Source organism: Bos mutus, chromosome 4 (genome assembly GCF_027580195.1).
Source record: "Bos mutus isolate GX-2022 chromosome 4, NWIPB_WYAK_1.1, whole genome shotgun sequence".
Classification (NCBI taxonomy): domain Eukaryota; kingdom Metazoa; phylum Chordata; class Mammalia; order Artiodactyla; family Bovidae; genus Bos; species Bos mutus.
Window position 1 is genome coordinate 75,008,457 of NC_091620.1, and position 22,114 is coordinate 75,030,570.

Below are 22,114 nucleotides of genomic sequence, written 5' to 3' on the forward strand. Positions count from 1 at the left end.
ATCTAGTCCCTTAAATCTATTTCTCACTTTCACTGTATAATCATAAAGGATTTGATTTAGGTCATACCTGAATGGTCTAGTGGTTTTCCCTACTTTCTTCAATTTAAGTCTGAATTTAGCAATAAGGAGTTCATGATCTGAGTCACAGTCAGCTCCGGGTCTTGTTTTTGCTTCTCCACCTTTGGCTGCAAAGAATATAATCAATCTGATTTCAGTGTTGACCACCTCGTGATGTCCATGTGTAGAGTCTTCTCCTGTGTTGTTGGAAGAGGGTGTTTGCTATGACCAGGGCGTTTTCTTGGCAAAACTCTATTAGCCTTTGCCCTGCTTTATTTTGTACTCCAAGGCCAAATTTGCCTGTTACTCCAGGTAGCTCTTGACTTCCTACTTTTGCATTCCAGTCCCCTATAATGTAAATGACATCTGTTTTGGGTGTTAGTTCTATTAGGTCTTGTAGGTCTTCATAGAACTGTTCAACTTCAGCTTCTTTAGCATTACTGGTTGGGGCACAGACTTGGATTACTGTGATATTATAACGGTTTGCCTCAGAAACAAACAGAGATCATTCTGTCATTTTTGAGACTGCATCCAAGTACTGCATTTTGGACTCTTGTTGACCATGAGGGCTACTCCGTTTCTTGGTCCTGAGCCAAGAGCTGACTACAAATACATTCCTTGACATGGCCCTGCCCACCAGAGTGACAAGTCCCAACTCCACCCACCAGTGGGCAGGCACCAGTTCCACCCACCAGGAAGCCTGCCCAAGACCTTAGGCCAACTTCACCTCCCAGGAGGCAGATACTAGAACCAAGAAGAACTACAATCATGAGAAAAACAAACCATGAACATGGAAAGTTAGACAAAATGAGATAGCAGCAAAATATGTCCCAGGCAAAGGAACAAGATATAAGTACAGAAAAACAACTAAGTGAAGTGGAGATTGGCAAACTACCTGAAAAAGAATTGACAGAAATGATAGTAAAGATGGTCCAAGATCTCAGAAAATGCGTGGTACACGGACTGGACTGAGAGGATACAAGACATGGTTAATAAAGAACTAGAAGCCTTAAAGGATGGAGATGAACAATATAATAACTGAAATGAAAAATACACTAGAAGGAATCAAAGCAGAACAAATGAGGCAGAAGAATGAGTAAGTGAGTTGGAAGTCCGATTGATGGAAATCACTGCTGTGGAACAGAATAGAGAAAAAAGAATGAAAAGAAATAAAGACAAACTCAGAGATCTCTATGTTAAATGCACCAACATTCGCATTATAAGGGTCCGAGAAGGAGAAGAGAAAGAAAAAGGGAGGAAAAATATTTGAAGAGATAATAGTTTAGAATTTCTGTAACACAGGAAAGGAAACACTCAAGTTCAAGAAGTAAAAAGAGTCCATTATAGGATTAATCCCAGGAAGAACATACTGAGACACATATTAATCAAACTGACAAAAATTAGAGAAAATATTAAAAGCAATAAGAGAAAAGCAACAAACAACATAGAATCCTCATATGGTTATCAGCTGATTTTTTCAGCAGAAACTTGGCAGGCCAGAAGGAAGTGGCGCGATACATTTAAAGTGATGAAAGTGGAAAAACCCACAACAAAGAATACTCTACCCAGCAGGGCTCTCATTCAGATTTGATGAAGAAATCAAAAGCTTTATAGACAAGCAAAAGTTAAGAGAATTTAGCACCACCAGGTCAGCTTTAAAACAAATGGTGAAGGAACTTCTCTATGTGGAAAAGAAAAGGCCAAAATTAGAAACAAATTACAAATAGGAAAGCTCACCAATAAAGACAAACATAAAATAAAGATAGAGAATCATTCACACACAAATATGATATCAAAACCAGCAACCGTGAGGATAGTGCAAATGCAGGATATTGGAAACGCATTTGAAAGTAAGAGACCAGCAATTTAAAACAATCTTGCATATATATACATATAAAATTATATCAAAACCTCATGGTGATTTCAGTGTCTGTCTCAATTACACTCTGGTAAGATGTAAAGGAGAAGTTCACCGGCATTACTTATTACTTTTTTTTTTTTTACTATATAAATGTATTATCCATACCATAAATATTTTCTGAGGTAGTATCAGTTATCAGTATAGCCAAAGGTAATTAGAAAAAACGTGGAAAAACTTTACATATTTTTGGAATTAAGAATTTGTCAAACTAAAAGATCAAGTTTACAATGCGTACAATACCATACCAAACTCCTATTTCTTTATTACAATTATACAAAGTTAACTTCATATCTTACAATATAATATATGTGTTTACAGTTCAAACTGAAGAACACAAGTTTGAACTATGTGAATCCACTCACACAGATTTTTTAAAAATAATACATATGACATTACTACATGATCTGCAGTTTGTTGAATCTACAGATGTGGAACCACTAATATGGAGGACTCACTGAAAAGCTACAGCTGGAATTTTGACTTTGCACTCAAGTGGGGGACCAATGACCACAATTTCTCTGTCATTCAAGGGTCAACTGTAATTGATTTTTAAGACCAAGAATTAGAAAGCAACTATGCCAGAAAATAAAAAAAGAGAGATTTTTGGTTATAGTAAAAAACACAGAAAATAAAATTTACCATTTTATTTTGTTTTTTATTATAATCAAAATTAATCATTTTGTCAAATTATAATCATTTTAACTATTATAAAATCTACAGTTTAGTAGTGTTAAGTATATTCACATTGTTGTGCAACAGATCTCCAGAACTTTTTCATCTTTCAAAACTGAAACTTTATACCTGCTGAACAACTCCCCATTTTCCTCTCTCTCTATTTTGATTCTTTACATATCCCATGTAAATGTAATCAGACATTATTTGTCTTTCTGTGACTGGCTTATTTCACTTACTGTAGTGTCCTCAAGGTGCACTGATGTTGTAAGCATATAACAAGATTGCCTTCCTTTTAAAGGCTAAGTTCGCACACTCATGTTCATGACAACATTCACAGTAGCCAAGAGGTAGAAGCAACTCAAATTTATATTGATGGATGAATGTATAAATGAAATCTCTTTGATAGGAAAGTTTCTAAAATCTACTTTATCCAATGACAGGACTAAATGCCTGCAATTGTATTAGTGATAAGCAGCTGGAAGAAAAATGTGTCAAACATCACTATGTGACAACAGAAAAGAATAAAAGACTAAAGCTGCAGTTAAGTAGCATATTTCTACTTATAGATGGACAATGACTATTCATCTTACATATCAAAATGCAGTCTCCTTACCAGTAATTATCACACCATCATCTCTATGAGCTTCATTCATTTCTTCAACATGGACATCTGAGTTCACATCAATCTCTTTCCCTGATAACTGTAAATAAGCTTGAAGAGAAGATGGAACCTTGACAAGAATAGAGCCTGTGATGAATTTAATGGAGAGCTTATTTAATGCAAAGAAATAAAAAGTACTGCAGACTATTATAAAAATTATTTAAAGAGTAATATTGCTCCCAATAGTCTGTCTTTACTCATCAGTATATTTGATTTAAATAGCAATACCTTTTCCTCAGTCTCAGGTGGTCAACATCTCTTATTCCCAAGGCAATCACAGTATCTTTTGTCAAGAATATGAGCCACTAGGCCATCATGAACTACTATTTCTTCTTTTGCCAATAGTCTTAGTCCACTTGTCCAATACCAGAAAAGTGAGTTTAATAGACATGCAGCTTATAGACAGAATTTACCATTAATTGAGCATTTACCAAGAGCCAGACACCTTCATTACATCATCTTTTAACTTCCCTCTCAACTTTATGAGGTATTACTGTAATCCCAATTTTACAGGTAAGAACTTGCTCAAGTTTCCATGACAGCTATTGCTAGAATCAAGATCCATTGCAATGACAAGCCAGCACTCTTAATCATTGCAGTATTTCATACACTGCTACCTCACTGTATTACCAGACTTGTGATCTCACTGATCACTGTAACCTAACTAGAACCCTGAGCTCTTATGCTTTCAATAGTACCTTGTTTGTGGTGGAGGGGAGGGTCAGTAACAAAAATTTAAAAAGGAATATTTAGATTTCAACTCACTAATGTTTCTTTTAATGGATTACAGACTTCTTTTGGGGTACCTGAAGCAAGACACTCAACTTTATTTCTACTACAATCTTACCAAAACAACAACAAAACACCTGTTAAGGAGGAGTCATTTTTCAAAACAATTACATGGGTTGCAGTGAAAATTCACCAGTACATTCTCATTTCAAGAGTTTTCTTTCTCCATTTCTTACATATCAAATAAATAAGAGGCCCTTCCCATAAAACAGTAACCTCATCTCTGTCCACAAAGAAGGTCAGGATGACAATTATTGTGAATGTTGTAAAGATTTCTTCTAGAAGGCTTTTGTTTATGGGTCATTGTGTGCTTTCCAGTTTGGTTAACATCAGCTTACGTTTCCCTAATTCTGTATCTTCTCAACCTTTCTAATGGGAGCTGGAAATCTGGGGTTAAAACTGATGAACTTTAGTATTTAGTCCTCAAAAAGTGGGGAACAAAGCACATTACTACAATTGGTTTATCTTATTTAAAAAACAAATTGCTTTTCAGAGTTTCAATGTCAGCTACTTAAATAGAAGCTGCCCACAAAAACAAATTATGAGGGCTTTAGGAAAACTCAAAAGCAAACTAGGAAAATGTCAGGATAAATAGAAGATACATGTTCTTCTACCAAATATACTTTAAAATGTAGAAAATAATGGATTTTAAAAACCTTTTCTAAAGGTTTTAAAACTTTATCTCTAAATACATCAAATGTGATAATTTTAAAAACATTTTTTTCTGTTCTTAAATAAAGGGATTGTAAATCTATGGGAGTCTTAAAAATGTTAAATGATGCAAAGAGTTCTATCCTTATCTCTCCACAGCCTTAAAGAGCAAAAACTATCACTATCAAAACTCCATTCCTACCTGTGAATGAAGTTTCACAATTTTTGAAAGCTCTACCCTAAGTGCCATCTCTAACACTATCTTCTTTAGAAAGGGCAGCACCTATTATATCTTCAACCTCTTTTCACTTCAAAAACTGCTTCATGGCTACTGACATCAATACTATATTTTGAAAATTAAAAAGTGAATACTAACAATAGCATCATTTATTGAAGGGATATTATATGGTTAAGATTAAAGGCTTTATCAAGGAAAAATTTTAAGTGGAAAAGTCAGTACTCAGATGCAATTCTGACTCTCAAGCCTAAACATAGCCTTTTCAAATGAATTCATCAGGTCACCATGTTAACTTTCATAGGAAGAGAGGAAATAAGCATTGTGACAGTTTTTTTCACCTGGCAAAATGACTACAGGGGCTGAAAGGACAGCGAAGGAGACTCAAGTGGCTGGCTTTTAAACCTTTCAGCAAGACAGTGGCAGAGCTGGAAAGGATTCCAGATGTCTTTACTCACTAGTAAGCAACAGAATTGTGAAAACTTTCCATCACTTCAGAAAGTTAGTGCTCCCAAGTCTAGTGAGAATTAAGAGACCTGAATTAAGATAGAAAACTTTGTTTCCAGTTATCTTTACGCTCCTGCCAGTATCATGGTCCCAACAGGAGAAAACATAAAATTGTAATTCCAATCAAATCTTGCAATATCATGTGCTATTTCAGTAAGTTACTGGAAAAACAATCCAAATAATAGTTAAAAATACTTCAAGTGGATGAAGATTAACAATGCTTTTTGTTTGCTTTTACTTTTTTGCCCATTCATACAAAATAGTAAATGATTTCCATGTAAGAGCTATCCAAAACTATGTTTTTACTCTGTTACTAGTTACAGTAAATGTAGTAACGGTTTTTCTCCTTGGGTCTTCACAATTTAAGAATGCAATTATATGAATTTTTTGACATTTACAAAATATCCTAAATAGTATTACTGAAGCTCTTAGAAATGTAGTGAGAACATAATATTATCTTATTTAAAAGGAAAAAAATGTGATCTTGAGAAATCAAATAATACCTGTGTATCAGCAATAACTTCAGTTTCACATATTTATGCTTGTAGTTTCATTTTAATACTGAGAGCCTCATTGAACAAAAAAAGTACTAAACCAATATGATAAAGAAATTACTAACAGGAACAAATGGTCTCTATGGAGGTTTTTCCTTGTTATAAACATAGCCATGTTCTCGCCTACATGCAAGAGCTTCCAGATTTTCTCTAAAAAATTTTTTATACAGAGGTATGGTTCTTAACTTTCCAAACCCAGATCACTTAAGCCCCTATAGCCAAGCTACTTCAAGTCCCCAAGTCACTTATCACCATGCATGTGTACATCTATGTGCATGCATGCATACAAAGACTTGCATATTCAGCCTTCAGGTGATTAAAAAGTATATAATTTTTCATGAAAGACTTGAACTCTTAGAATAGACTATTTGTATTAGAAATAAGATTACAGAAAGAGACACATCATAAGTCTGAAACTACAACAGTCCTCAGTCTTTTCGGCACCAGGACAGATTTTGTGGAAGACAAATTTTCCACAGACCGGGGTCAGAGGGTGGTGTTTCAGGATGATTCAAGTACATTACATTTATTGTGTACTTAATTTCTATTATTATGACATTGTGATATATAATGAAATAATTATACAGCTCATCATAATGCATAATCAGTGGGAGCCCTGAGCTTGTTTTCCTGAGATGAGGCCAAAACACAAGGGATGGGGAGTGACTGTAAATAGGGATAAAGTTTTGCTCACTGGTCTTTTGCTTACCTCCCGCTGTGCCGCTCAGTTCCTAACAGACCTGGGACCACTACTGGTCCATGGCCCAGGGGTTGGGGACCCCTGCTACCAGAGACTTAGTTAATCACTTTAGAGGACCTTCTTGGTGACACATTTATTTTAGGATCATACCTTTAAAAGTATTATTCTAGTATAATGGCCTGAGAAGCCCTCTTACAATGGAGCAGGAAAGCTACCAAAAGAATGTATGAAAACTCTTTCCCTCCAAAGAGTATTTATTTCAGACATTAAACTGAAAAATTCCAAAATAACAGTCAATAAATTACAACATTTTTGTTTGTAATACAAAAAAAAAAAAAAAAAAAAGATAGTCTTCATGGCCATCAATTCCAAAAGTTTCAAAGATCATTGGTCTAGAGGGCCAGTATTTATTTCAGTCTTTAAATCAGGTTCTAACAGAGAAAAATTTTATTTGAAATCTCTGTCAGTGTAGATAAGATAATGTGACCATCTGTTTCCTGAATGTTACATAAAATCTTCCTAATATCATATGTCAAAATAAAACATTCCACTTGGCTAACCTTTAGGGACTTTCAATTCCACTTTTCCCAGTTGGCTGACATAAACATCTATGGCACCCTGCTGAGCCAAGGCATTCAGACATCCAGAAGACGAATCTAGGAGGAAGAAAGAACCATAAGCATAATCATTCTTATCTGAGTAACTGGAATTATAAACTTGAAATAAAAGGCTCTACTTCAGCATTAGGATAAGGAGCTAAGAGTCCTGAAGGTTTCCTATTTTCCTTGTCACCATACCATGTTTTGCTTTAAAAATGAAAACAGAATCAGAGGTCTACAAATCTACACTTAGGTAACTAATAAGAAAATCCCTATGTCTGCAGTAACCTCCAAAACTTAACTCTAAACATGTTTAATCTAAAACCCAACTCGTAGGAAGGATATTATGGAAGTAATGACAACCCAAACCATTAAGCATCATTGACACATTTAGTTTATTATCAACTTTCAATATTTACTAAAGAATTCTATCTCACATACAGTCACATAGAAGTAGTAGCAAAGTTAATAAAAATAAAAACTCTTATATTTTCTTCTTTTAGCAAATGAGCTAGTACTAAAAAGTGCAGCTAACAGTGAAAGACTACATTACATAAGGTTTTGTTGCATTCGTTAGAGGGATGTGGAGGGGAAGGAATGACATGAAAAGTGGGTGAAGTTTATTTATATCTAAATATTTCAAGTTTTGGGAACTGAACAGATTATCTTTAAGTCAAGGGAAGAAAATCATAATTAAGGTGGTCCTGGTTTGCCACTCAGATTTCCCTTTGTCATCACTGAACCCAGTTTTCAATCATCCAATGTTTCAAGTTTCAGGGAATGCTGACAGGTAAAGAAGTAAGATGACTGTGGTGAAGAGTCGGTACTGTGTAGCTTCTCCTTTTTTGTCCTTTCCCATAGCAACAGAACTTTTGAGTTTTTCTATTCAATTGTCCTTTCTATTAATTTGTCTATTTGATTGTCCTATTTGAAGATCAAAGCGTATTTTTTAGCGAGATCTCATAAAAAGCGTATTTTATTAGGCGCTTGTATTACTTCAAGGTAGAAACAAATTAGGGAGTATGGTGAAAATAATGCCCCAAATTATACACTTTTTACAAAATGTGAAGGAAAAAAATTTGTATAATCACAAAGGAACCATCCTTCTTCTTTAAAATAAATGTTTAAGACTTTAAACAAAGACAAAAACTTGGGAATAAATAGTTTAAAATGTGACTTCAATATAATTTATAATAATTTATCTCTAACCTATATTCAAAATGCCATTTATCAGATTCAATGTATTTAATTTTTAAGTGTTCCAAGTGAACAGTGAAGTTGGGAAGTTAAGCCACTGGAGATAAATGACATGGAGTAGCTAGACAAAGGCAGAAAAAGCAATGGCAACCCATTCCAGTATTCTTGCCTGGAAAATCCCATGGATGGAGGAGCCTGGTAGGCTGCAGTCCATGGGGTCACGAAGAGTTGGACACAACTGAGCGACTTCACTTTCACTTTCATGCACTGGAGAAGGAAATGGCAACCCACTTCAGTGTTCTTGCCTGGAGAATCCCAGGGATGGCGGATCCTGGTAGGCTGCCATCTATGGGGTCGCACAGAGTCGGACACGACTAAAGCGACTTAGCAGCAGCAGCAGCTGGACAAAGATGAGTATTTCTCTCCTCGGGTACCAAGAGAAACTCCTATAAAAACTTATTCAATCAATTCAATTCAATGCAGTCGCTCAGCAGTGTTCGACTCTTTGTGACCCCATGGACTGCAGCATGCCAGGCTTCCCTGTCCATCACCAACTCTCGGAGCTTGCTCAAACTCATGTCCATGAAGTCAGTGATGCCATCCAGCCATCTCATCCTCTGTCATCCCCTTCTCCTGCCTTACTGCATCCTAAAGAAAAACTTCTTACTGCATCCTAAAGAAGCCAAGTAAAAATATATTATGGTAAAAAAAAAATCTACAAAATGTATATTACCCCAAGCTGAACAAAGTAAAATATTTGAAACAATATTTAATTTCTTGCTTTTACTAGGGGAAACCCACAAAATTTTTATATAGCTCATAAACAATGCTTTTCACTTCTGTTTCTCTTCACATGGGATATAAACAACAGCTAAGTAATTATATCCTAACCCATTAATAAATTATACACTCATGTTATCAGTTTTGAGCTCTAATACTGGCCCACCCACTGGAGGCTATCAAAAAAATTAAAATTCAAGATGTGTTTTCAAAAGAGAAAGCAAAGGTAATATTTTAAAAGCTATGTAATGGCAATCCACTCCAGTATTCCTGCCTAGAGAATCCCGTGGACAGAGGAGCCTGGTGGACTACAGTCTACCAGGTTGCAAAGAGCCGGACATGACTGAGCAACTTCACTTTAATACAAATGAATGGAACTAAAAATTAATTACCAAGAGTCAAATTAAGGCTTCATTCATAGAATTTCATTTTTTGGACATTCACAAAACAGAGAAATTCTATTATAGATTTTGAAAGAAGCCTTAAGGAAAAAAGCGTTAGAGATTAAGTGAACAAAAATTACTAGTACAGACAGTGACCAGAATAAATAAAATCCCACAGAGAGTTTTCTATCACCACAACTTTGGAAAAAGATTGTGTTCATTTGACAGAGACCACTGAGTCTTCCTGGAAAATTACACACACAAAAGGGAAAAACTGATGTCAGCTACCAGCTAACACTACATATAACCAAATAAATAGATATTTGTAATATATACTCTGCTATTAAGCAAAGAATAACAACTAAGCTCAAAAGGCTAAAATTCCAAACTTTTCTATTTTCTTTCAGATAAAGGGAGAATTCTCTTGAAATTGTTCAAACACATTCAGAAAGTTCTTCTGAATTTTTATAATTTTACCTCATTTCAACATGCAGATAACTAAGGAAAAGCAACACAAAAGATAATGATTTTGCAATTTGATTCCTATACTTCCAAAGCTACACTAATTTCAAGAACAAGGAACAAAGTTTATATACAGGATGTAAAGGATTTGTAAAGACAGAATTTTAAGGTCACTTTGAGGAAAATTTTCTAAATTAATGTCCTGCCCCTAGGTATTCTATGTTAGGAAGGTAGCTTATAGCAGGCTGGGCTTATAAGAAACACATAAGGCAACTGCTACTACCAGCCCCCCCTCAAAAAAAAACTATGAAAATATCCCTTTTTAAAACATATAATTTCCAGTACACAGCTTCTGGCAGTGCCTTCCAAAAGAGGGAACATAGAACAGGCAAAGTAAGGCTGGATGAGCAACTTCTATTTCACCATTATCTACTATCAAGCCCTGCTTTCTCCTACTGACTTTTTAAAAAAGGAAGATGACCAGGTATTCCAGAGAAAAGATACTGTTTTTAAAAATATTAGTCTAGGGAAAATTAGGATGAGGATGAGATGGCTGGATGGCATCACCGACTCGATGGACATGAGACTGAGTAAACTCCGGGAGTTGGTGATGGACAGGGAGGCCAGGCATGCTGCAGTTCATGGGGTTGTAAAGAGTTGGGCATGACTGAGAGACTGAACTGAACCAATTTTTTTTTTTTTTAATATAACTTCAGCTTCTAAGAGAGCTCTAAACATATTAGGGAAATTGGGAAGAACAGGGTTTTTCTATGTAGCTGCTGCTGGTGCTACTAAGTTGCTTTAGTTGTGTCTGACCCTCTGCGACCCCATAGACGGCAGCCCACCAGGCTCCCTCAATCCTGGGATTCTCCAGGCAAGAACACTGGAGTGGGTTGCCATTTCCTTCTCCAATGCATGAAAGTGAAAAGTGAAAGTGAAGTCGCTCAATCGTGTCTGACTCAATCATGTCGGACTCTTAGTGACCCCATGGTCTGCAGCCTACCAGGCTCCTCCGTCCATGGGATTTTCCAGGCAAGAGTATTGGAGAGGGTTGCCATTGCCTTCTCCGTTTGTATGTAGGTTAGAATGTATATATAAAATCCAAGTGATTGTGGAGATCACCTAAGAAGCAGATCAATTATATTATCTAAACTAGATTTAAAGGATCATAATTACATGTATTCCTCTTAAAAGGAACCATGGAGATAACACAATCTATTTTCCTGAAATTAGACAATATAATACCTGTATCATCTTTAGTCTCTTAATATTCCAATTTGATAATATTGTATAGCTTTTTCTCTACATCCATTCCAATATTTTGAAACCTCTGGTAGACTAACAAATTTCCTTCTCAGGTACCTAAATCACTTTTTGTTTCTTTGTAATTGTTTTGCTTCTGCTGATATCAATTTCTCAAAACTCAAGTTACGAAGTGACTTTAATTAGGTTGTCTTGATTTGCTGAGCTGCCTCAACTTTGTCCAACAAATCTTCTGATTTAAGGAAAACAAAAATCAACCAATCAAGAAATTTCAAATAAACATTACCCACTTGTCACCTTTGGGATTAAGGTACCAGACCCAACATTTCTCCAGAATCATAACAACAATGGTCTTTAGATTCTATAGCAGGGTCGTCAAATTACAGTCCACCTCTTATTATTAATAAAGTATTACCGGGACACAGACACATCCATTTGTTTGTATACTGTCAATGGCTGCTAGCATATTAAAATGAGAATGCTGCGGAGTATTCATAGACTACGTGGCTCACAGAGTCCAAAAATTTTACTATATGGCTCTTTACAGATAAAGTCTGCTGCTCCTAGAGCAAAACATTCTAAGAAAATGAGCTTCTATCCCCACAAAAAACCCACAATGTTACATTTGTTTCTATTTAAGACAAAGATTTACCAATCTAGTAAAATCAGTTCTTTTTTCTAAGACTTCAGTAATGTACAGATAGGTACACAACTCTTGCTTACAGAAATGAAAAAGATTGTTGTCTCAGGGCAGTTCTGACTCTTCATTAACCCTGACTGCTTACTATTTTCTAGCACTAACAGAGTTGTTTCCATCCAATTTATTAAAGTGAGAAACAGCATATCACAAAATAAGTAACAAGGACTATCATGACTTGCATAAAGATTATGTCAGCTTATTTGTTTATATATTTAATCTTTTACACAGTATGCTCTTATTAAACAAAAGCTGATTTTTTACTTACAAAAGAGCTCAAGTGGGCTCCTGATGAATTGTATGGCATCTCCTGCTCTGGTTGTCAGTAAAAATGGGATCTATTCCCACAAATCAGTGACTTAGGTCCAGATATATTCAAAGGAAGAAACCTGTAACAGGATCCAAACAACTTTGATTTCTATATAAATTCTGGATGAATTCTGCTGTGCTCTCCTCTTACTTCCACTCTCATTCTCCTTCCCTCCCTTCTTTTTTCTGATTTAATACTCAATATGAAAGCATATTTTGAAATAATAGTACAATGTTTTACTATTTTTTTTCATTTAATTAAATGTCAGGAATATCCTTCTATAATGTATACTACAGACCTAAGTATATTGTTAAAGGCTGAAGAACATTCACTTTATGACTGTAGCATACTGTATTTAGTTATTCTCTTACTGGGAACAACCTAAAATGTATACTTTCTTTTGCTATTAAAAACAGAGATGATATATACATACATCACGTATATATCTTTATATCCTCATGTATATCTCCTTATATCCTTACCAGACTCTCTCCTTGAGATAAAGTTCTAAAAGAGGAAGTGCTAGAACAAAGCAAATGTAGACGCTACCAATTTTAATATACATTTACAAACTGACTTACATAATGATCAATTTATATCTGAACTAACAATTGATGGGAATCCCTGTTTCACCCTAACTTTCCCAACAATGGATATTATCAATGTTTTAAGTCATGACGGTTTATACTTAGATGCTTTTGATTAGCAGTAAGGTGAAACAACACTGTACATGTATATTCTGGGAACTGCTTGTTCATGTTTATCCATGTTCCCATCCCACTAAGTGTTCCTTTTCCTCTCATCATCATGTGTGAATTGTACACACATATGGACAGAGATTACATATGAATATATATATTCAACTTCATTTTATAAGCATAGTGTAATCCTAATAACAAAACCTACAGAGATTTTACAAAACAAAAAATCACAGATCAGCATTCATCATAAACATGAATATAAAATCCTTGACAAAATATTAGTAACTGGGCTTCCCTGGTGGTTAAGTAGTAAAGACTCTGCCTGACAATGCAGGGGACATGGGTTCAATCCCTGGTCTGGAAAGACACCACATGCCATGGAGCAAGTAAGTCCATTCGTCACAACGACTGAGCCCATGCATCCTGGAGCCTGTGCTCCACAATAAGAGAGATTACTGCAATGAGAAGCCCGCACACAGCAACTAGAGAGTAGCCTCCACTTGCTATAACTGGAGAAAGCCCACATGCAGCAACGAAGACCCGGCACAGCCATAAATAAAATAAATAAATAAATCTTAAAAAAAAAAAAAAAGAGCAACCTCAACCCAACATGTATAGATAGGATCAATTCAGCTCAGTCGCTCAGTCATGTACAACCCTTTGCGACCCCATGGACTGTAGCACACCAGGCTTCCTTGTTCATCACCAATTCCCGGAGCTTGCTCAAACTCATGTCCACCAAGTCGGTGATGCCATCCAACCATCTCATCCTCTGTCACCCCCTTCTCCTCCTGCCCTCAGTTTTCCAAGTTTCAGGGTCTTTTACGAGTCAGCTCTTCGCATCAGGTGGCCAGAGTATCGGAGCTTCAGCTTCAGCATCAGTCCTTCCAATGAATATTCAGGACTGATTTCCTTTAGGATTGACTGGCTTGATCTTGCAGTCCAAGGGACTCTCAAGAGTCTTCTCGAGCACCACAGTTCAAAAGCATCAATTCTCCAGCGCTCAGCTTTCTTTATGGTCCAACTCTCACATCCATACATGACTACTGGAAAAACCATAGATTTGACTAGACAGACCTTTGTCAGTCAAGTAATGTCTCTGCTTTTTAATATGCTGTCTAGGTTTGTCACAGCTTTTCTTCCAAGGAACAAGCATCTTTTCATTTCATGGCTGCAGTCACCATCTTCAATGATTTTGGAGCCAAGGAAAATAAAGTCTGCCACTGTTTCCATTGTTTCCTCATCTATTTGCCATGAAGTGATGGGGACCGGATGCCATGATCTTAGTTTTTTGAATGTTGAGTTTTAAGCCAGCTTTTCACTCTCCTCTTTCACTTTTATCAAGAGACTCTTTAGTTCCTTTTCACTTTCTGCCATAAATAGGATACTACATCATGATTAGGTATGGTTGATCCGAGGAATACAAAGTTCAGTTCAATTCATTCAGTTCAGTTCAGTCCCTGGGTCGTGTCCGACTCTTTGTGACCCCATGAACCACAGCACACCAGGCCTCCCTGTCCATCACCAACTCCCGGAGTCCACCCAAACCCATGTCCATTGAGTCGATGATGCCATCCAACCATACAAGGTTAGTTAACATAAAAAATCAATGCAATTGATCATTAATAGAGTAAAAAAAGAATTTAAAAAAGTCATTTCAATAAATACAGAAAATACATTTGACAAAATTCAACATCCATTCATGATCAAAGGAAAGAAAAAAAAAATCTTTCAGGAAACTAGGAATAAAAAGAATTTCCTCCGTCTGATAGAGAGTATCTATGAAAAGCCTGCATAGCTAACATCACACTTAAAAGGGAAAACACTGAATGTATTCCCTCTAATACTGGATACTAGGACTGGGAACAATCTGCCACTATTATTCAATATTGTGCTGCAGAACCTTCCTAGCCTAATAAGGCAAAAGAGAAAAAAAAGGAAAACAGATTGGAAAGAAAGAGATAAAACTGTATTAATTGCAAATGGAATGACTGCCTACCTAGAAAAGAATTCTGGATTCTAAAAAATACACTATTTAGAATAAATAAATTTAGCAAGGTCACAAGAAACATAGTCCATGAATAAAGGTCATTTGTATTTTTTTTATATACCAGCAGCAGACCATTAGAAAATGAAATTTTCTAAAATTCCATTCATAATGGGGTCAAAAAAGCAAATTTAACCAAAGATATCTCAGAGCACTACACTGGAAACTAAAAAACAAGGTAAGAGAAATTAAAGATATATATAAATGAAAAACGACACTTTGCTTATGAAAGACTTGATTTTTGTGAATATATCTTCTCTGCAAACTGATAAACTCATTCCACGTAAGGGCTTGCGCTGGCTGTCCTCTATATCCATGGAGCTGTGCATCCAGAATTTTACATGCCTTTTCCCCATTATTCTGACCTTAATTCAAGTATCTCTTCTCCAGACTCTCCTTGATTACTGAACAAAGCAGCTTTCTTTCTGCTCTATTACATTACCCTCTCTTATTTATTCATTACACTATGTGAAATTATCTTTTGTTATTCACATACTTATTATCTTTCTTCTCAGCCCAAAGGTGAACATGAAGACAATATCTTTTGACCAACATATTCCCCAGTATCTACATGAGCTCCTGGTATGGAGCGGGCACTTGGTAAATATATGTGGACTAGTTTTTGCCATATCCAGGGCTGTCTTCAAATGCTAACAGAATTTTAAGACCAATATAAACAGTGACATAATTTATACTTTCTTCCAAAGTCTTAATAGAGATATTCAAAGAATTAAAGGAATTTAAGAAATGAACACTATTATTAAGGTTAAAACATTGTGGCTTACTGTCTTATAGATAATAAAATGAAAGAAGAAAGAGAAAGACACTACCCACTCTTCCTACCCCCATCCAGATTAGTTTGTGTGTGTGTGTGTGTGTGTGTGTGTGTAAGTCACTCAGTTGTATCCAACTGTTTGCTACCCCATGGACTTTACAGTCCATGGAATTCTCCAGGCCAGAATACTGGAGTGGGTAGCCTTTCCCTTCTCCAGGGGATCTTTCCAACCCAGTGATCAAACCCAGGTCTCCCACATTGCAGGAGGATTCTTTACCAGCTGAACTACCAGGGAAGCCCTTAAAACTTAAAACGGTTAATCATTTATACAGAGTGAAACCATCTTCAAAGATGTAAATTACTGTTCATTTCATCCTGGCTGTTGCTGTTCTTTTTCAGTATGGGTAATAATGCATTTATTTCCGATTTTAGAAAGAAGGGTTTTCCCTTTATGTTCCCACATTTCCATCCAACAATAATACTAGCATTATCAAATAAGTATTTCTCAAATTCTCATCTGCCTAAAGGGCCTGCTAGTGGGCAGTGAAACTCACTGTGTCTCCCAATTGGAAATATTCCCTTTCTTTCCTTCCCTTCCCTTACTGCTACAAACTCTACCCATGTCTAGGACTCTCTCCACCCCCAGATAGCTCAGCTTTTTACTAGTGTATCTTTTTTTCACCCTAGAAACTTTCCTTACTAACCCCAGATGCACCCTCTGATGGAATGGCCTGAAGAGTCAGCAGTAAATTTTGATTTCTCTCTGGGACAAAGGTAAATCCTGTCATGTTTTCAGTTAAAATGATTTACAACTATCACTTAGGAAGCCTTTGTCTTCTATTTATCCCTCAATGAACATAAAGGTTACAATGTCTAGAAAACTTAAAAAGGGATGTGTACCTTAATTCTGAGAATTCACAAGAAGTGATAGTGAAAAGGATTATTGAGTATATTTACCATTTCAATTAGCACACACACAAAAGAAAACGTAAAATGTCAAAAGGACAAAACCAGGAAGCCAGAGCATTCATACTGGCAATAAGCCATAGCTCCTCAACAAAGATCCTGGTTTCCCACCAACGACCCCTATGTTCTAAGGTCTAAAAATCAACCACCACTCTTAGAGCTCAGATTGCTCAGACTGCCTTCACCTAACAGGCAAGCAGGTGTAACTAGGGATAGAGAAGAGCTCTATCTAAGCTTTCCGGGAATCTGAACTTTTATTCCCATAGGCATAGCATCACATATGGTGATTAGGTCTAAAGGACCATTAGCCACTGTTAGTTCTGGCTTAGGATTAGAACAATAACAATAATTAAAATGGCTATTATTTACTGAGTACTTATCATATGTCAGGGAGAAGCCAATGGCACTCCACTCCGGTACTCTTGCCAGTGGAGTGCCATGGGAAAATCCCATGGACGGAGGAGCCTGGTAGACTGCAATCCATGGGGTCGCTGAGGGTCGGACACGACTGAGCGACTTCACTTTCACTTTTCACTTTCATGCATTGGAGAAGGAAATGGCAGCCCACTCCAGTGTTCTTGCCAGGGCAATCCCAGGGACGGGGGAGCCTGGTGAGCTGCCGTCTATGGGGTCGCACAGAGTCGGACATGACTGAAGTGACTTAGCAGCAGATCATATGTCAGATGCTATGCTAAAGTACTTAAATATCTCATTTAATCTTTACAAGAACACCATTTGATAGGTACTAACTGTTATTTCTCAGTTAGTACCTATCAAATGGTGTTCTTGCAAGGAGATCCAACCAGTCCATTCTGAAGGAGATCAGCCCTGGGATTTCTTTGGAAGGAATGACGCTAAAGCTGAAACTCTAGTACTTTGGCCACCTCATGCAAACAGTTGACTCATTGGGAAAGATTCTGATGCTGGGAGGGATTGGGGGCAAGAGGAGAAGGGACGACAGAGGATGAGATGGCTGGATGGCATCACTGACTCGATGGATGTGAGTCTGAGTTAACTCCGGGAGTTGGTGATGGACAGGGAGGCCTGGCGTGCTGCGATTCATGGGGTCGCAAAGAGTTGGACACGACTGAGCTACTGAACTGAACTGAACTGAACTGTTATTTCTATTTTTTTCAGAGGTAGAAGCTTAGGTATAGAGCAGTTAGGTAATTTTCCATGAATATAAAGTGGTGAAATTAGAATTCTAACAGTATTCTGACTGATAGCAAACCTATAATTATATAGAATTTATAGGATGATGAATCAATGAACTTTTAGAAATAATTTCACACATTCATGTATTTATTGTTGTTTAGTCACTAAGTCATGTCTGACTCTTTGTGACCCCATGGACTGCAGCACACCAGGCTTCCCTGTCCTTCACTACCTCCCGGAGTTTGTTCAAACTCATGCCCATTGAGTCAGTGATGCCATCCAACCATCTCATCCTCAGTTCATATAGTGGGTCTGCCTATATCTGACTGGTATATCAGGATACTATTAGGTTCATCGGCTAAATTGTAGATTTTATGTACTCTAATAAAATACCGCAAATATAGCTATTTTAAAAAGAATACAAAATTTACCAACAACCACTTAGCACATACCTACTGTGATGTTACCCATCTTGCTTCGTAATGTTATATTACCTGCAAAAGAGAGAAAAAGACAGCTTTACACATTAGGGGTAATCCAGAAAGGAAATGTATTAATAATGTTCTAAAACATGGTTAGATATCCACAAGGTTATTTAGTAATATTATTATTGTCATGCACAATTTTTCTCAGTATCACACTCCCAGTCAGAGATTTATGCGCAACTACAAAATAAATAGCTTTAGGCATCTATACAAACTCTCTTCTTCCACTCTAACTTAATCTACTACAGCACAACTGAAAAAACAAACCCCTGTACTTCCTGGGAAACATGGAAGAAAAATAACGATTCTTCTAAAAGTTAAAAAATGTTAAAAAAAAAAGGACTTAAATGTACTACTGACTACGCATTTTCAACCTAAACATCACAATATTTATCAGACCACACAAAGCCAAGTTTTGAACCAAATAACACTAAAATAATCCACGGAAAAAAGTAATTACTGTTATTTTTCAGGCCAGTTTGGCAAACCTATCTGTGAGATTTCAGTGGTTTTTCTGCCAAGAGTTTAAAAGGCTTGGGACAGGAATAATAAATAATTGAAATATGACTAACAAAGAAAAAAAAACTTCAAATATTCCCTTCTTCCAATGAAAATCTATTTTCCAGGATAAACACAGGACTCTGAAACCATTCTTCCCAGTGCCTTCCTCCAGCATCAAAAACAGCAGTATTTTTCTTCACGTGTGTTTAAGGGATACTCATAGAGTTATACCACCTATATTTACTGCACTATCATAATTCTAAAACTACAGTGAAGAGTAAAAAAGGAGTAAAAAAAGAAAATGGTAAGAAACAAGTAGAGTAAAAGAAGCTATGCTATTTAAAATCCGAAAAGATGATGCTGTTAAAGTATTGCACTCAATATGTCAGCAAATTTGAAAAACTCAGCAATGGCCACAGGACTGGAAAAGGTCAGTTTTCATTCCAGTCTTGAAGAAGGGCAATGCCAAAGAATGTTCAAACTACCATACAACTGCACTCACTTCTCATGCTAGCAAGGTAATCCTCAAAATTCTCCAAGCCAGGCTTTAGCAGTACATGAAACTAGAACTTCCAGATATACAAGCTGGGTTTAGAACGGGCAGAGGAACCAGAGATCAAATTGTCATAGAAAAAGCAAGAAAATTTCAGAAAAACATCTACTCCTGCTTCATAGACTATACTAAAGTCTTTGACTGTATGGATCACAACAAACTGTGGAAAATTCTTAAAGAAATGAAATATCAGACCATCTCACCTGCCTCCTGGGAAACCTGTGAAGCAGGTCAAGAAGCAACAGTTAGAGCTGGACATGGAACAACAGACTGGTTCCAAACTGGGAAAGGAATATGTCAAGGCTGTATATTCTCACCCTGCTTATTTACCTTATATGCAGAGTACATCATGTGGTATACTGAGCTGGATGAATCACAACCTGGAATCAAGACTGCCAGGAGAAATATCAACAACTTCAGATACGCAGTGGAACCCCACTCCAGTACTCTTGCCTGGAAAATTCCATGGATGGAGGGGCCTGGTAGGCTGCAGTCCATGGGGTCACTAAGAGTCAGACAGGACTGAGTGACTTCACTTTCACTTTGCACTTTCATGCATTGGAGAAGGAAATGGCAACTCACTCCAGTGTTCCTGCCTGGAGAATCCCAGGGATGGGGGAGCCTGGTGGGCTGCCGTCTACGGAGTCACGCAGAGTCGAACACGACTGAAGCGACTTAGCAGCAGCAGCAGCAGACATGTAGCTGATACCACTCTAATGGCAGAAAGCAAAGAGGAACTAAAGGGCCTCTTAATGAGGATGAAAGAAGAGAGTGAAAAAAGCTGGCTTAAAACTCAACATTCAAAAAACTAAGAACATGGCATCCAGTCCCATCATTTCATGGCAGACAGATGGGGAAAAAGTGGAAACAGTGACAGATTTTCTTTCCTTGGGCTCCAAAATCACTGTGGGTACTGACTGCAGCCATGAAATTAAAAGACGCCTGCTCCTTGGAAGAAAAGCTATAACAAACCTAGAAAATGTATTCAAAAGCAGAGACATCTCTTTGCTGACAAAGGCCCGTCTAGTCAAAGCTATGGTTTTTCCAGTAGCTATGTATGGATGTGTGAGTTGGACCATAAAGAAAGCCGATGCTGAAGAATTGATGCTTTCAAACTGTAGTGCTGGAGAAGACTCTTGAGAGTCCCTTGGACTGCAAGGAGATCAAACCAGTCAATCCTAAGGTAAATCAACCCTGAATGCTCATTGGAAGGACTGATGCTGAAGCTGAAGCTCCAATACTCTGGCCACCTGATGCGAAGAGCTGACTCACTGTAAAAGACCCTGAAACTGGGAAAGACTGAGGGCAGGAGGAGAAGGGGGCGACAGAGGATGAGATGGTTGGATGGCATCACCAACTCAGTGGACATGAGTTTGAGCATGCTCTGAGAGATAGTGAAGGACAGGGAGCCTGGGAACCTACAGTCCATGGAGTTATAAAGAGTCAGGCACAACTGAACGAAAACAACAAAAGAAGAGTAAAAGAATAAATTTTGTCTCAGAATTAATCAGGATGAATAAAATAATTTATTTCATTTCATGTATCTCATAAATACTGACATGTATCAGTACCTGGGAAAAAGGAAAACAAAGAAAGGAGGCACTTAATTCATTTGTCCAACAGTTAAACGTGCTTTGACTGTAAAAATTTCTCTAAAAGGTTCATATTTCATCATACTTCATGTGAGCATATGAACAAGAGGTACACTTGTGTAGGAGTAAAACTTGGTTTGTGTGAAGTTAAGCTTATAAAATTATTTCAGTAATTTACAGTTTCAGTAATTTACAAGGCTGTGCAGATACTCCTGTTACACAGTTAAGTAAATATTATTTCACTGGTGTGTTCTAGATACTCTTCCAATTTTCAAACCCAGTAAATGCAGATTCACATGCAAATAGTGGCCAAGGATCACAAAGCTGCTAAGATAGCTTCCAATGATTCCTGCCTCCTGGTATTCATGCCTATGTATGAGCTCCTTCACTCATATGGAGGCTGGACTTACTGATGCTTTTAACAAAGAGAATAAGGGCAAATGAGATGTTACTTTCAAGACTAGGTTACAAACGATTCTTGCATCTGTCTTGCCAGCTCTCTTTTGCTGCAATGGAAACCAGCTAGCCATGTTGTCTAACTGCCTTATGAAAGAGGCCCAAGACCAAGGACCTAAAGAGGCCCCTAGCCAATAGAATCTGAACTAAATCTTGCTAACAACAACATGAGTGAACTAGGAAGCAGATTCACTTTTGGCTGAACCTTCAAATAAACCCATGGTCCCACCTGATACCTTGACTACAACCTCAAAAGAGATCTTGAGGCAGAAGACCCAGTTAAGTGATACCCAGATTCTGGACCACCCAAAGTATAAGAAAATAAGTGTTTGCTGTTTTCAGCTGCTAAATATGTTACAAAGGAAGAGGTAACTAGAAAAGATGTTGAAAGCTGGACGTGGGTGATGCCACAATAAATAACTAAAAATATGGGAATAGCTTT

General features: G+C 37.0%; 1 protein-coding gene across 2 annotated transcripts in view; it reads right to left on the reverse strand.

Annotated features, from left to right (window-relative positions):
* The window catches only part of FAM185A (family with sequence similarity 185 member A), an 83,775-nt gene that overhangs the window by 27,167 nt on the left and 34,494 nt on the right, over positions 1–22,114 (reverse strand). For both annotated transcript variants that reach the window (XM_070369667.1, XM_005895265.3), the window contains exons 5-7: positions 18,538–18,579; positions 7,311–7,406; positions 3,267–3,401 (exon numbers count right to left, since the gene is read on the reverse strand). In XM_070369667.1, coding sequence (XP_070225768.1) covers positions 3,267–3,401; positions 7,311–7,406; positions 18,538–18,579 — 273 coding nt within the window. The remainder of the gene's footprint in view (positions 1–3,266; positions 3,402–7,310; positions 7,407–18,537; positions 18,580–22,114) is intronic.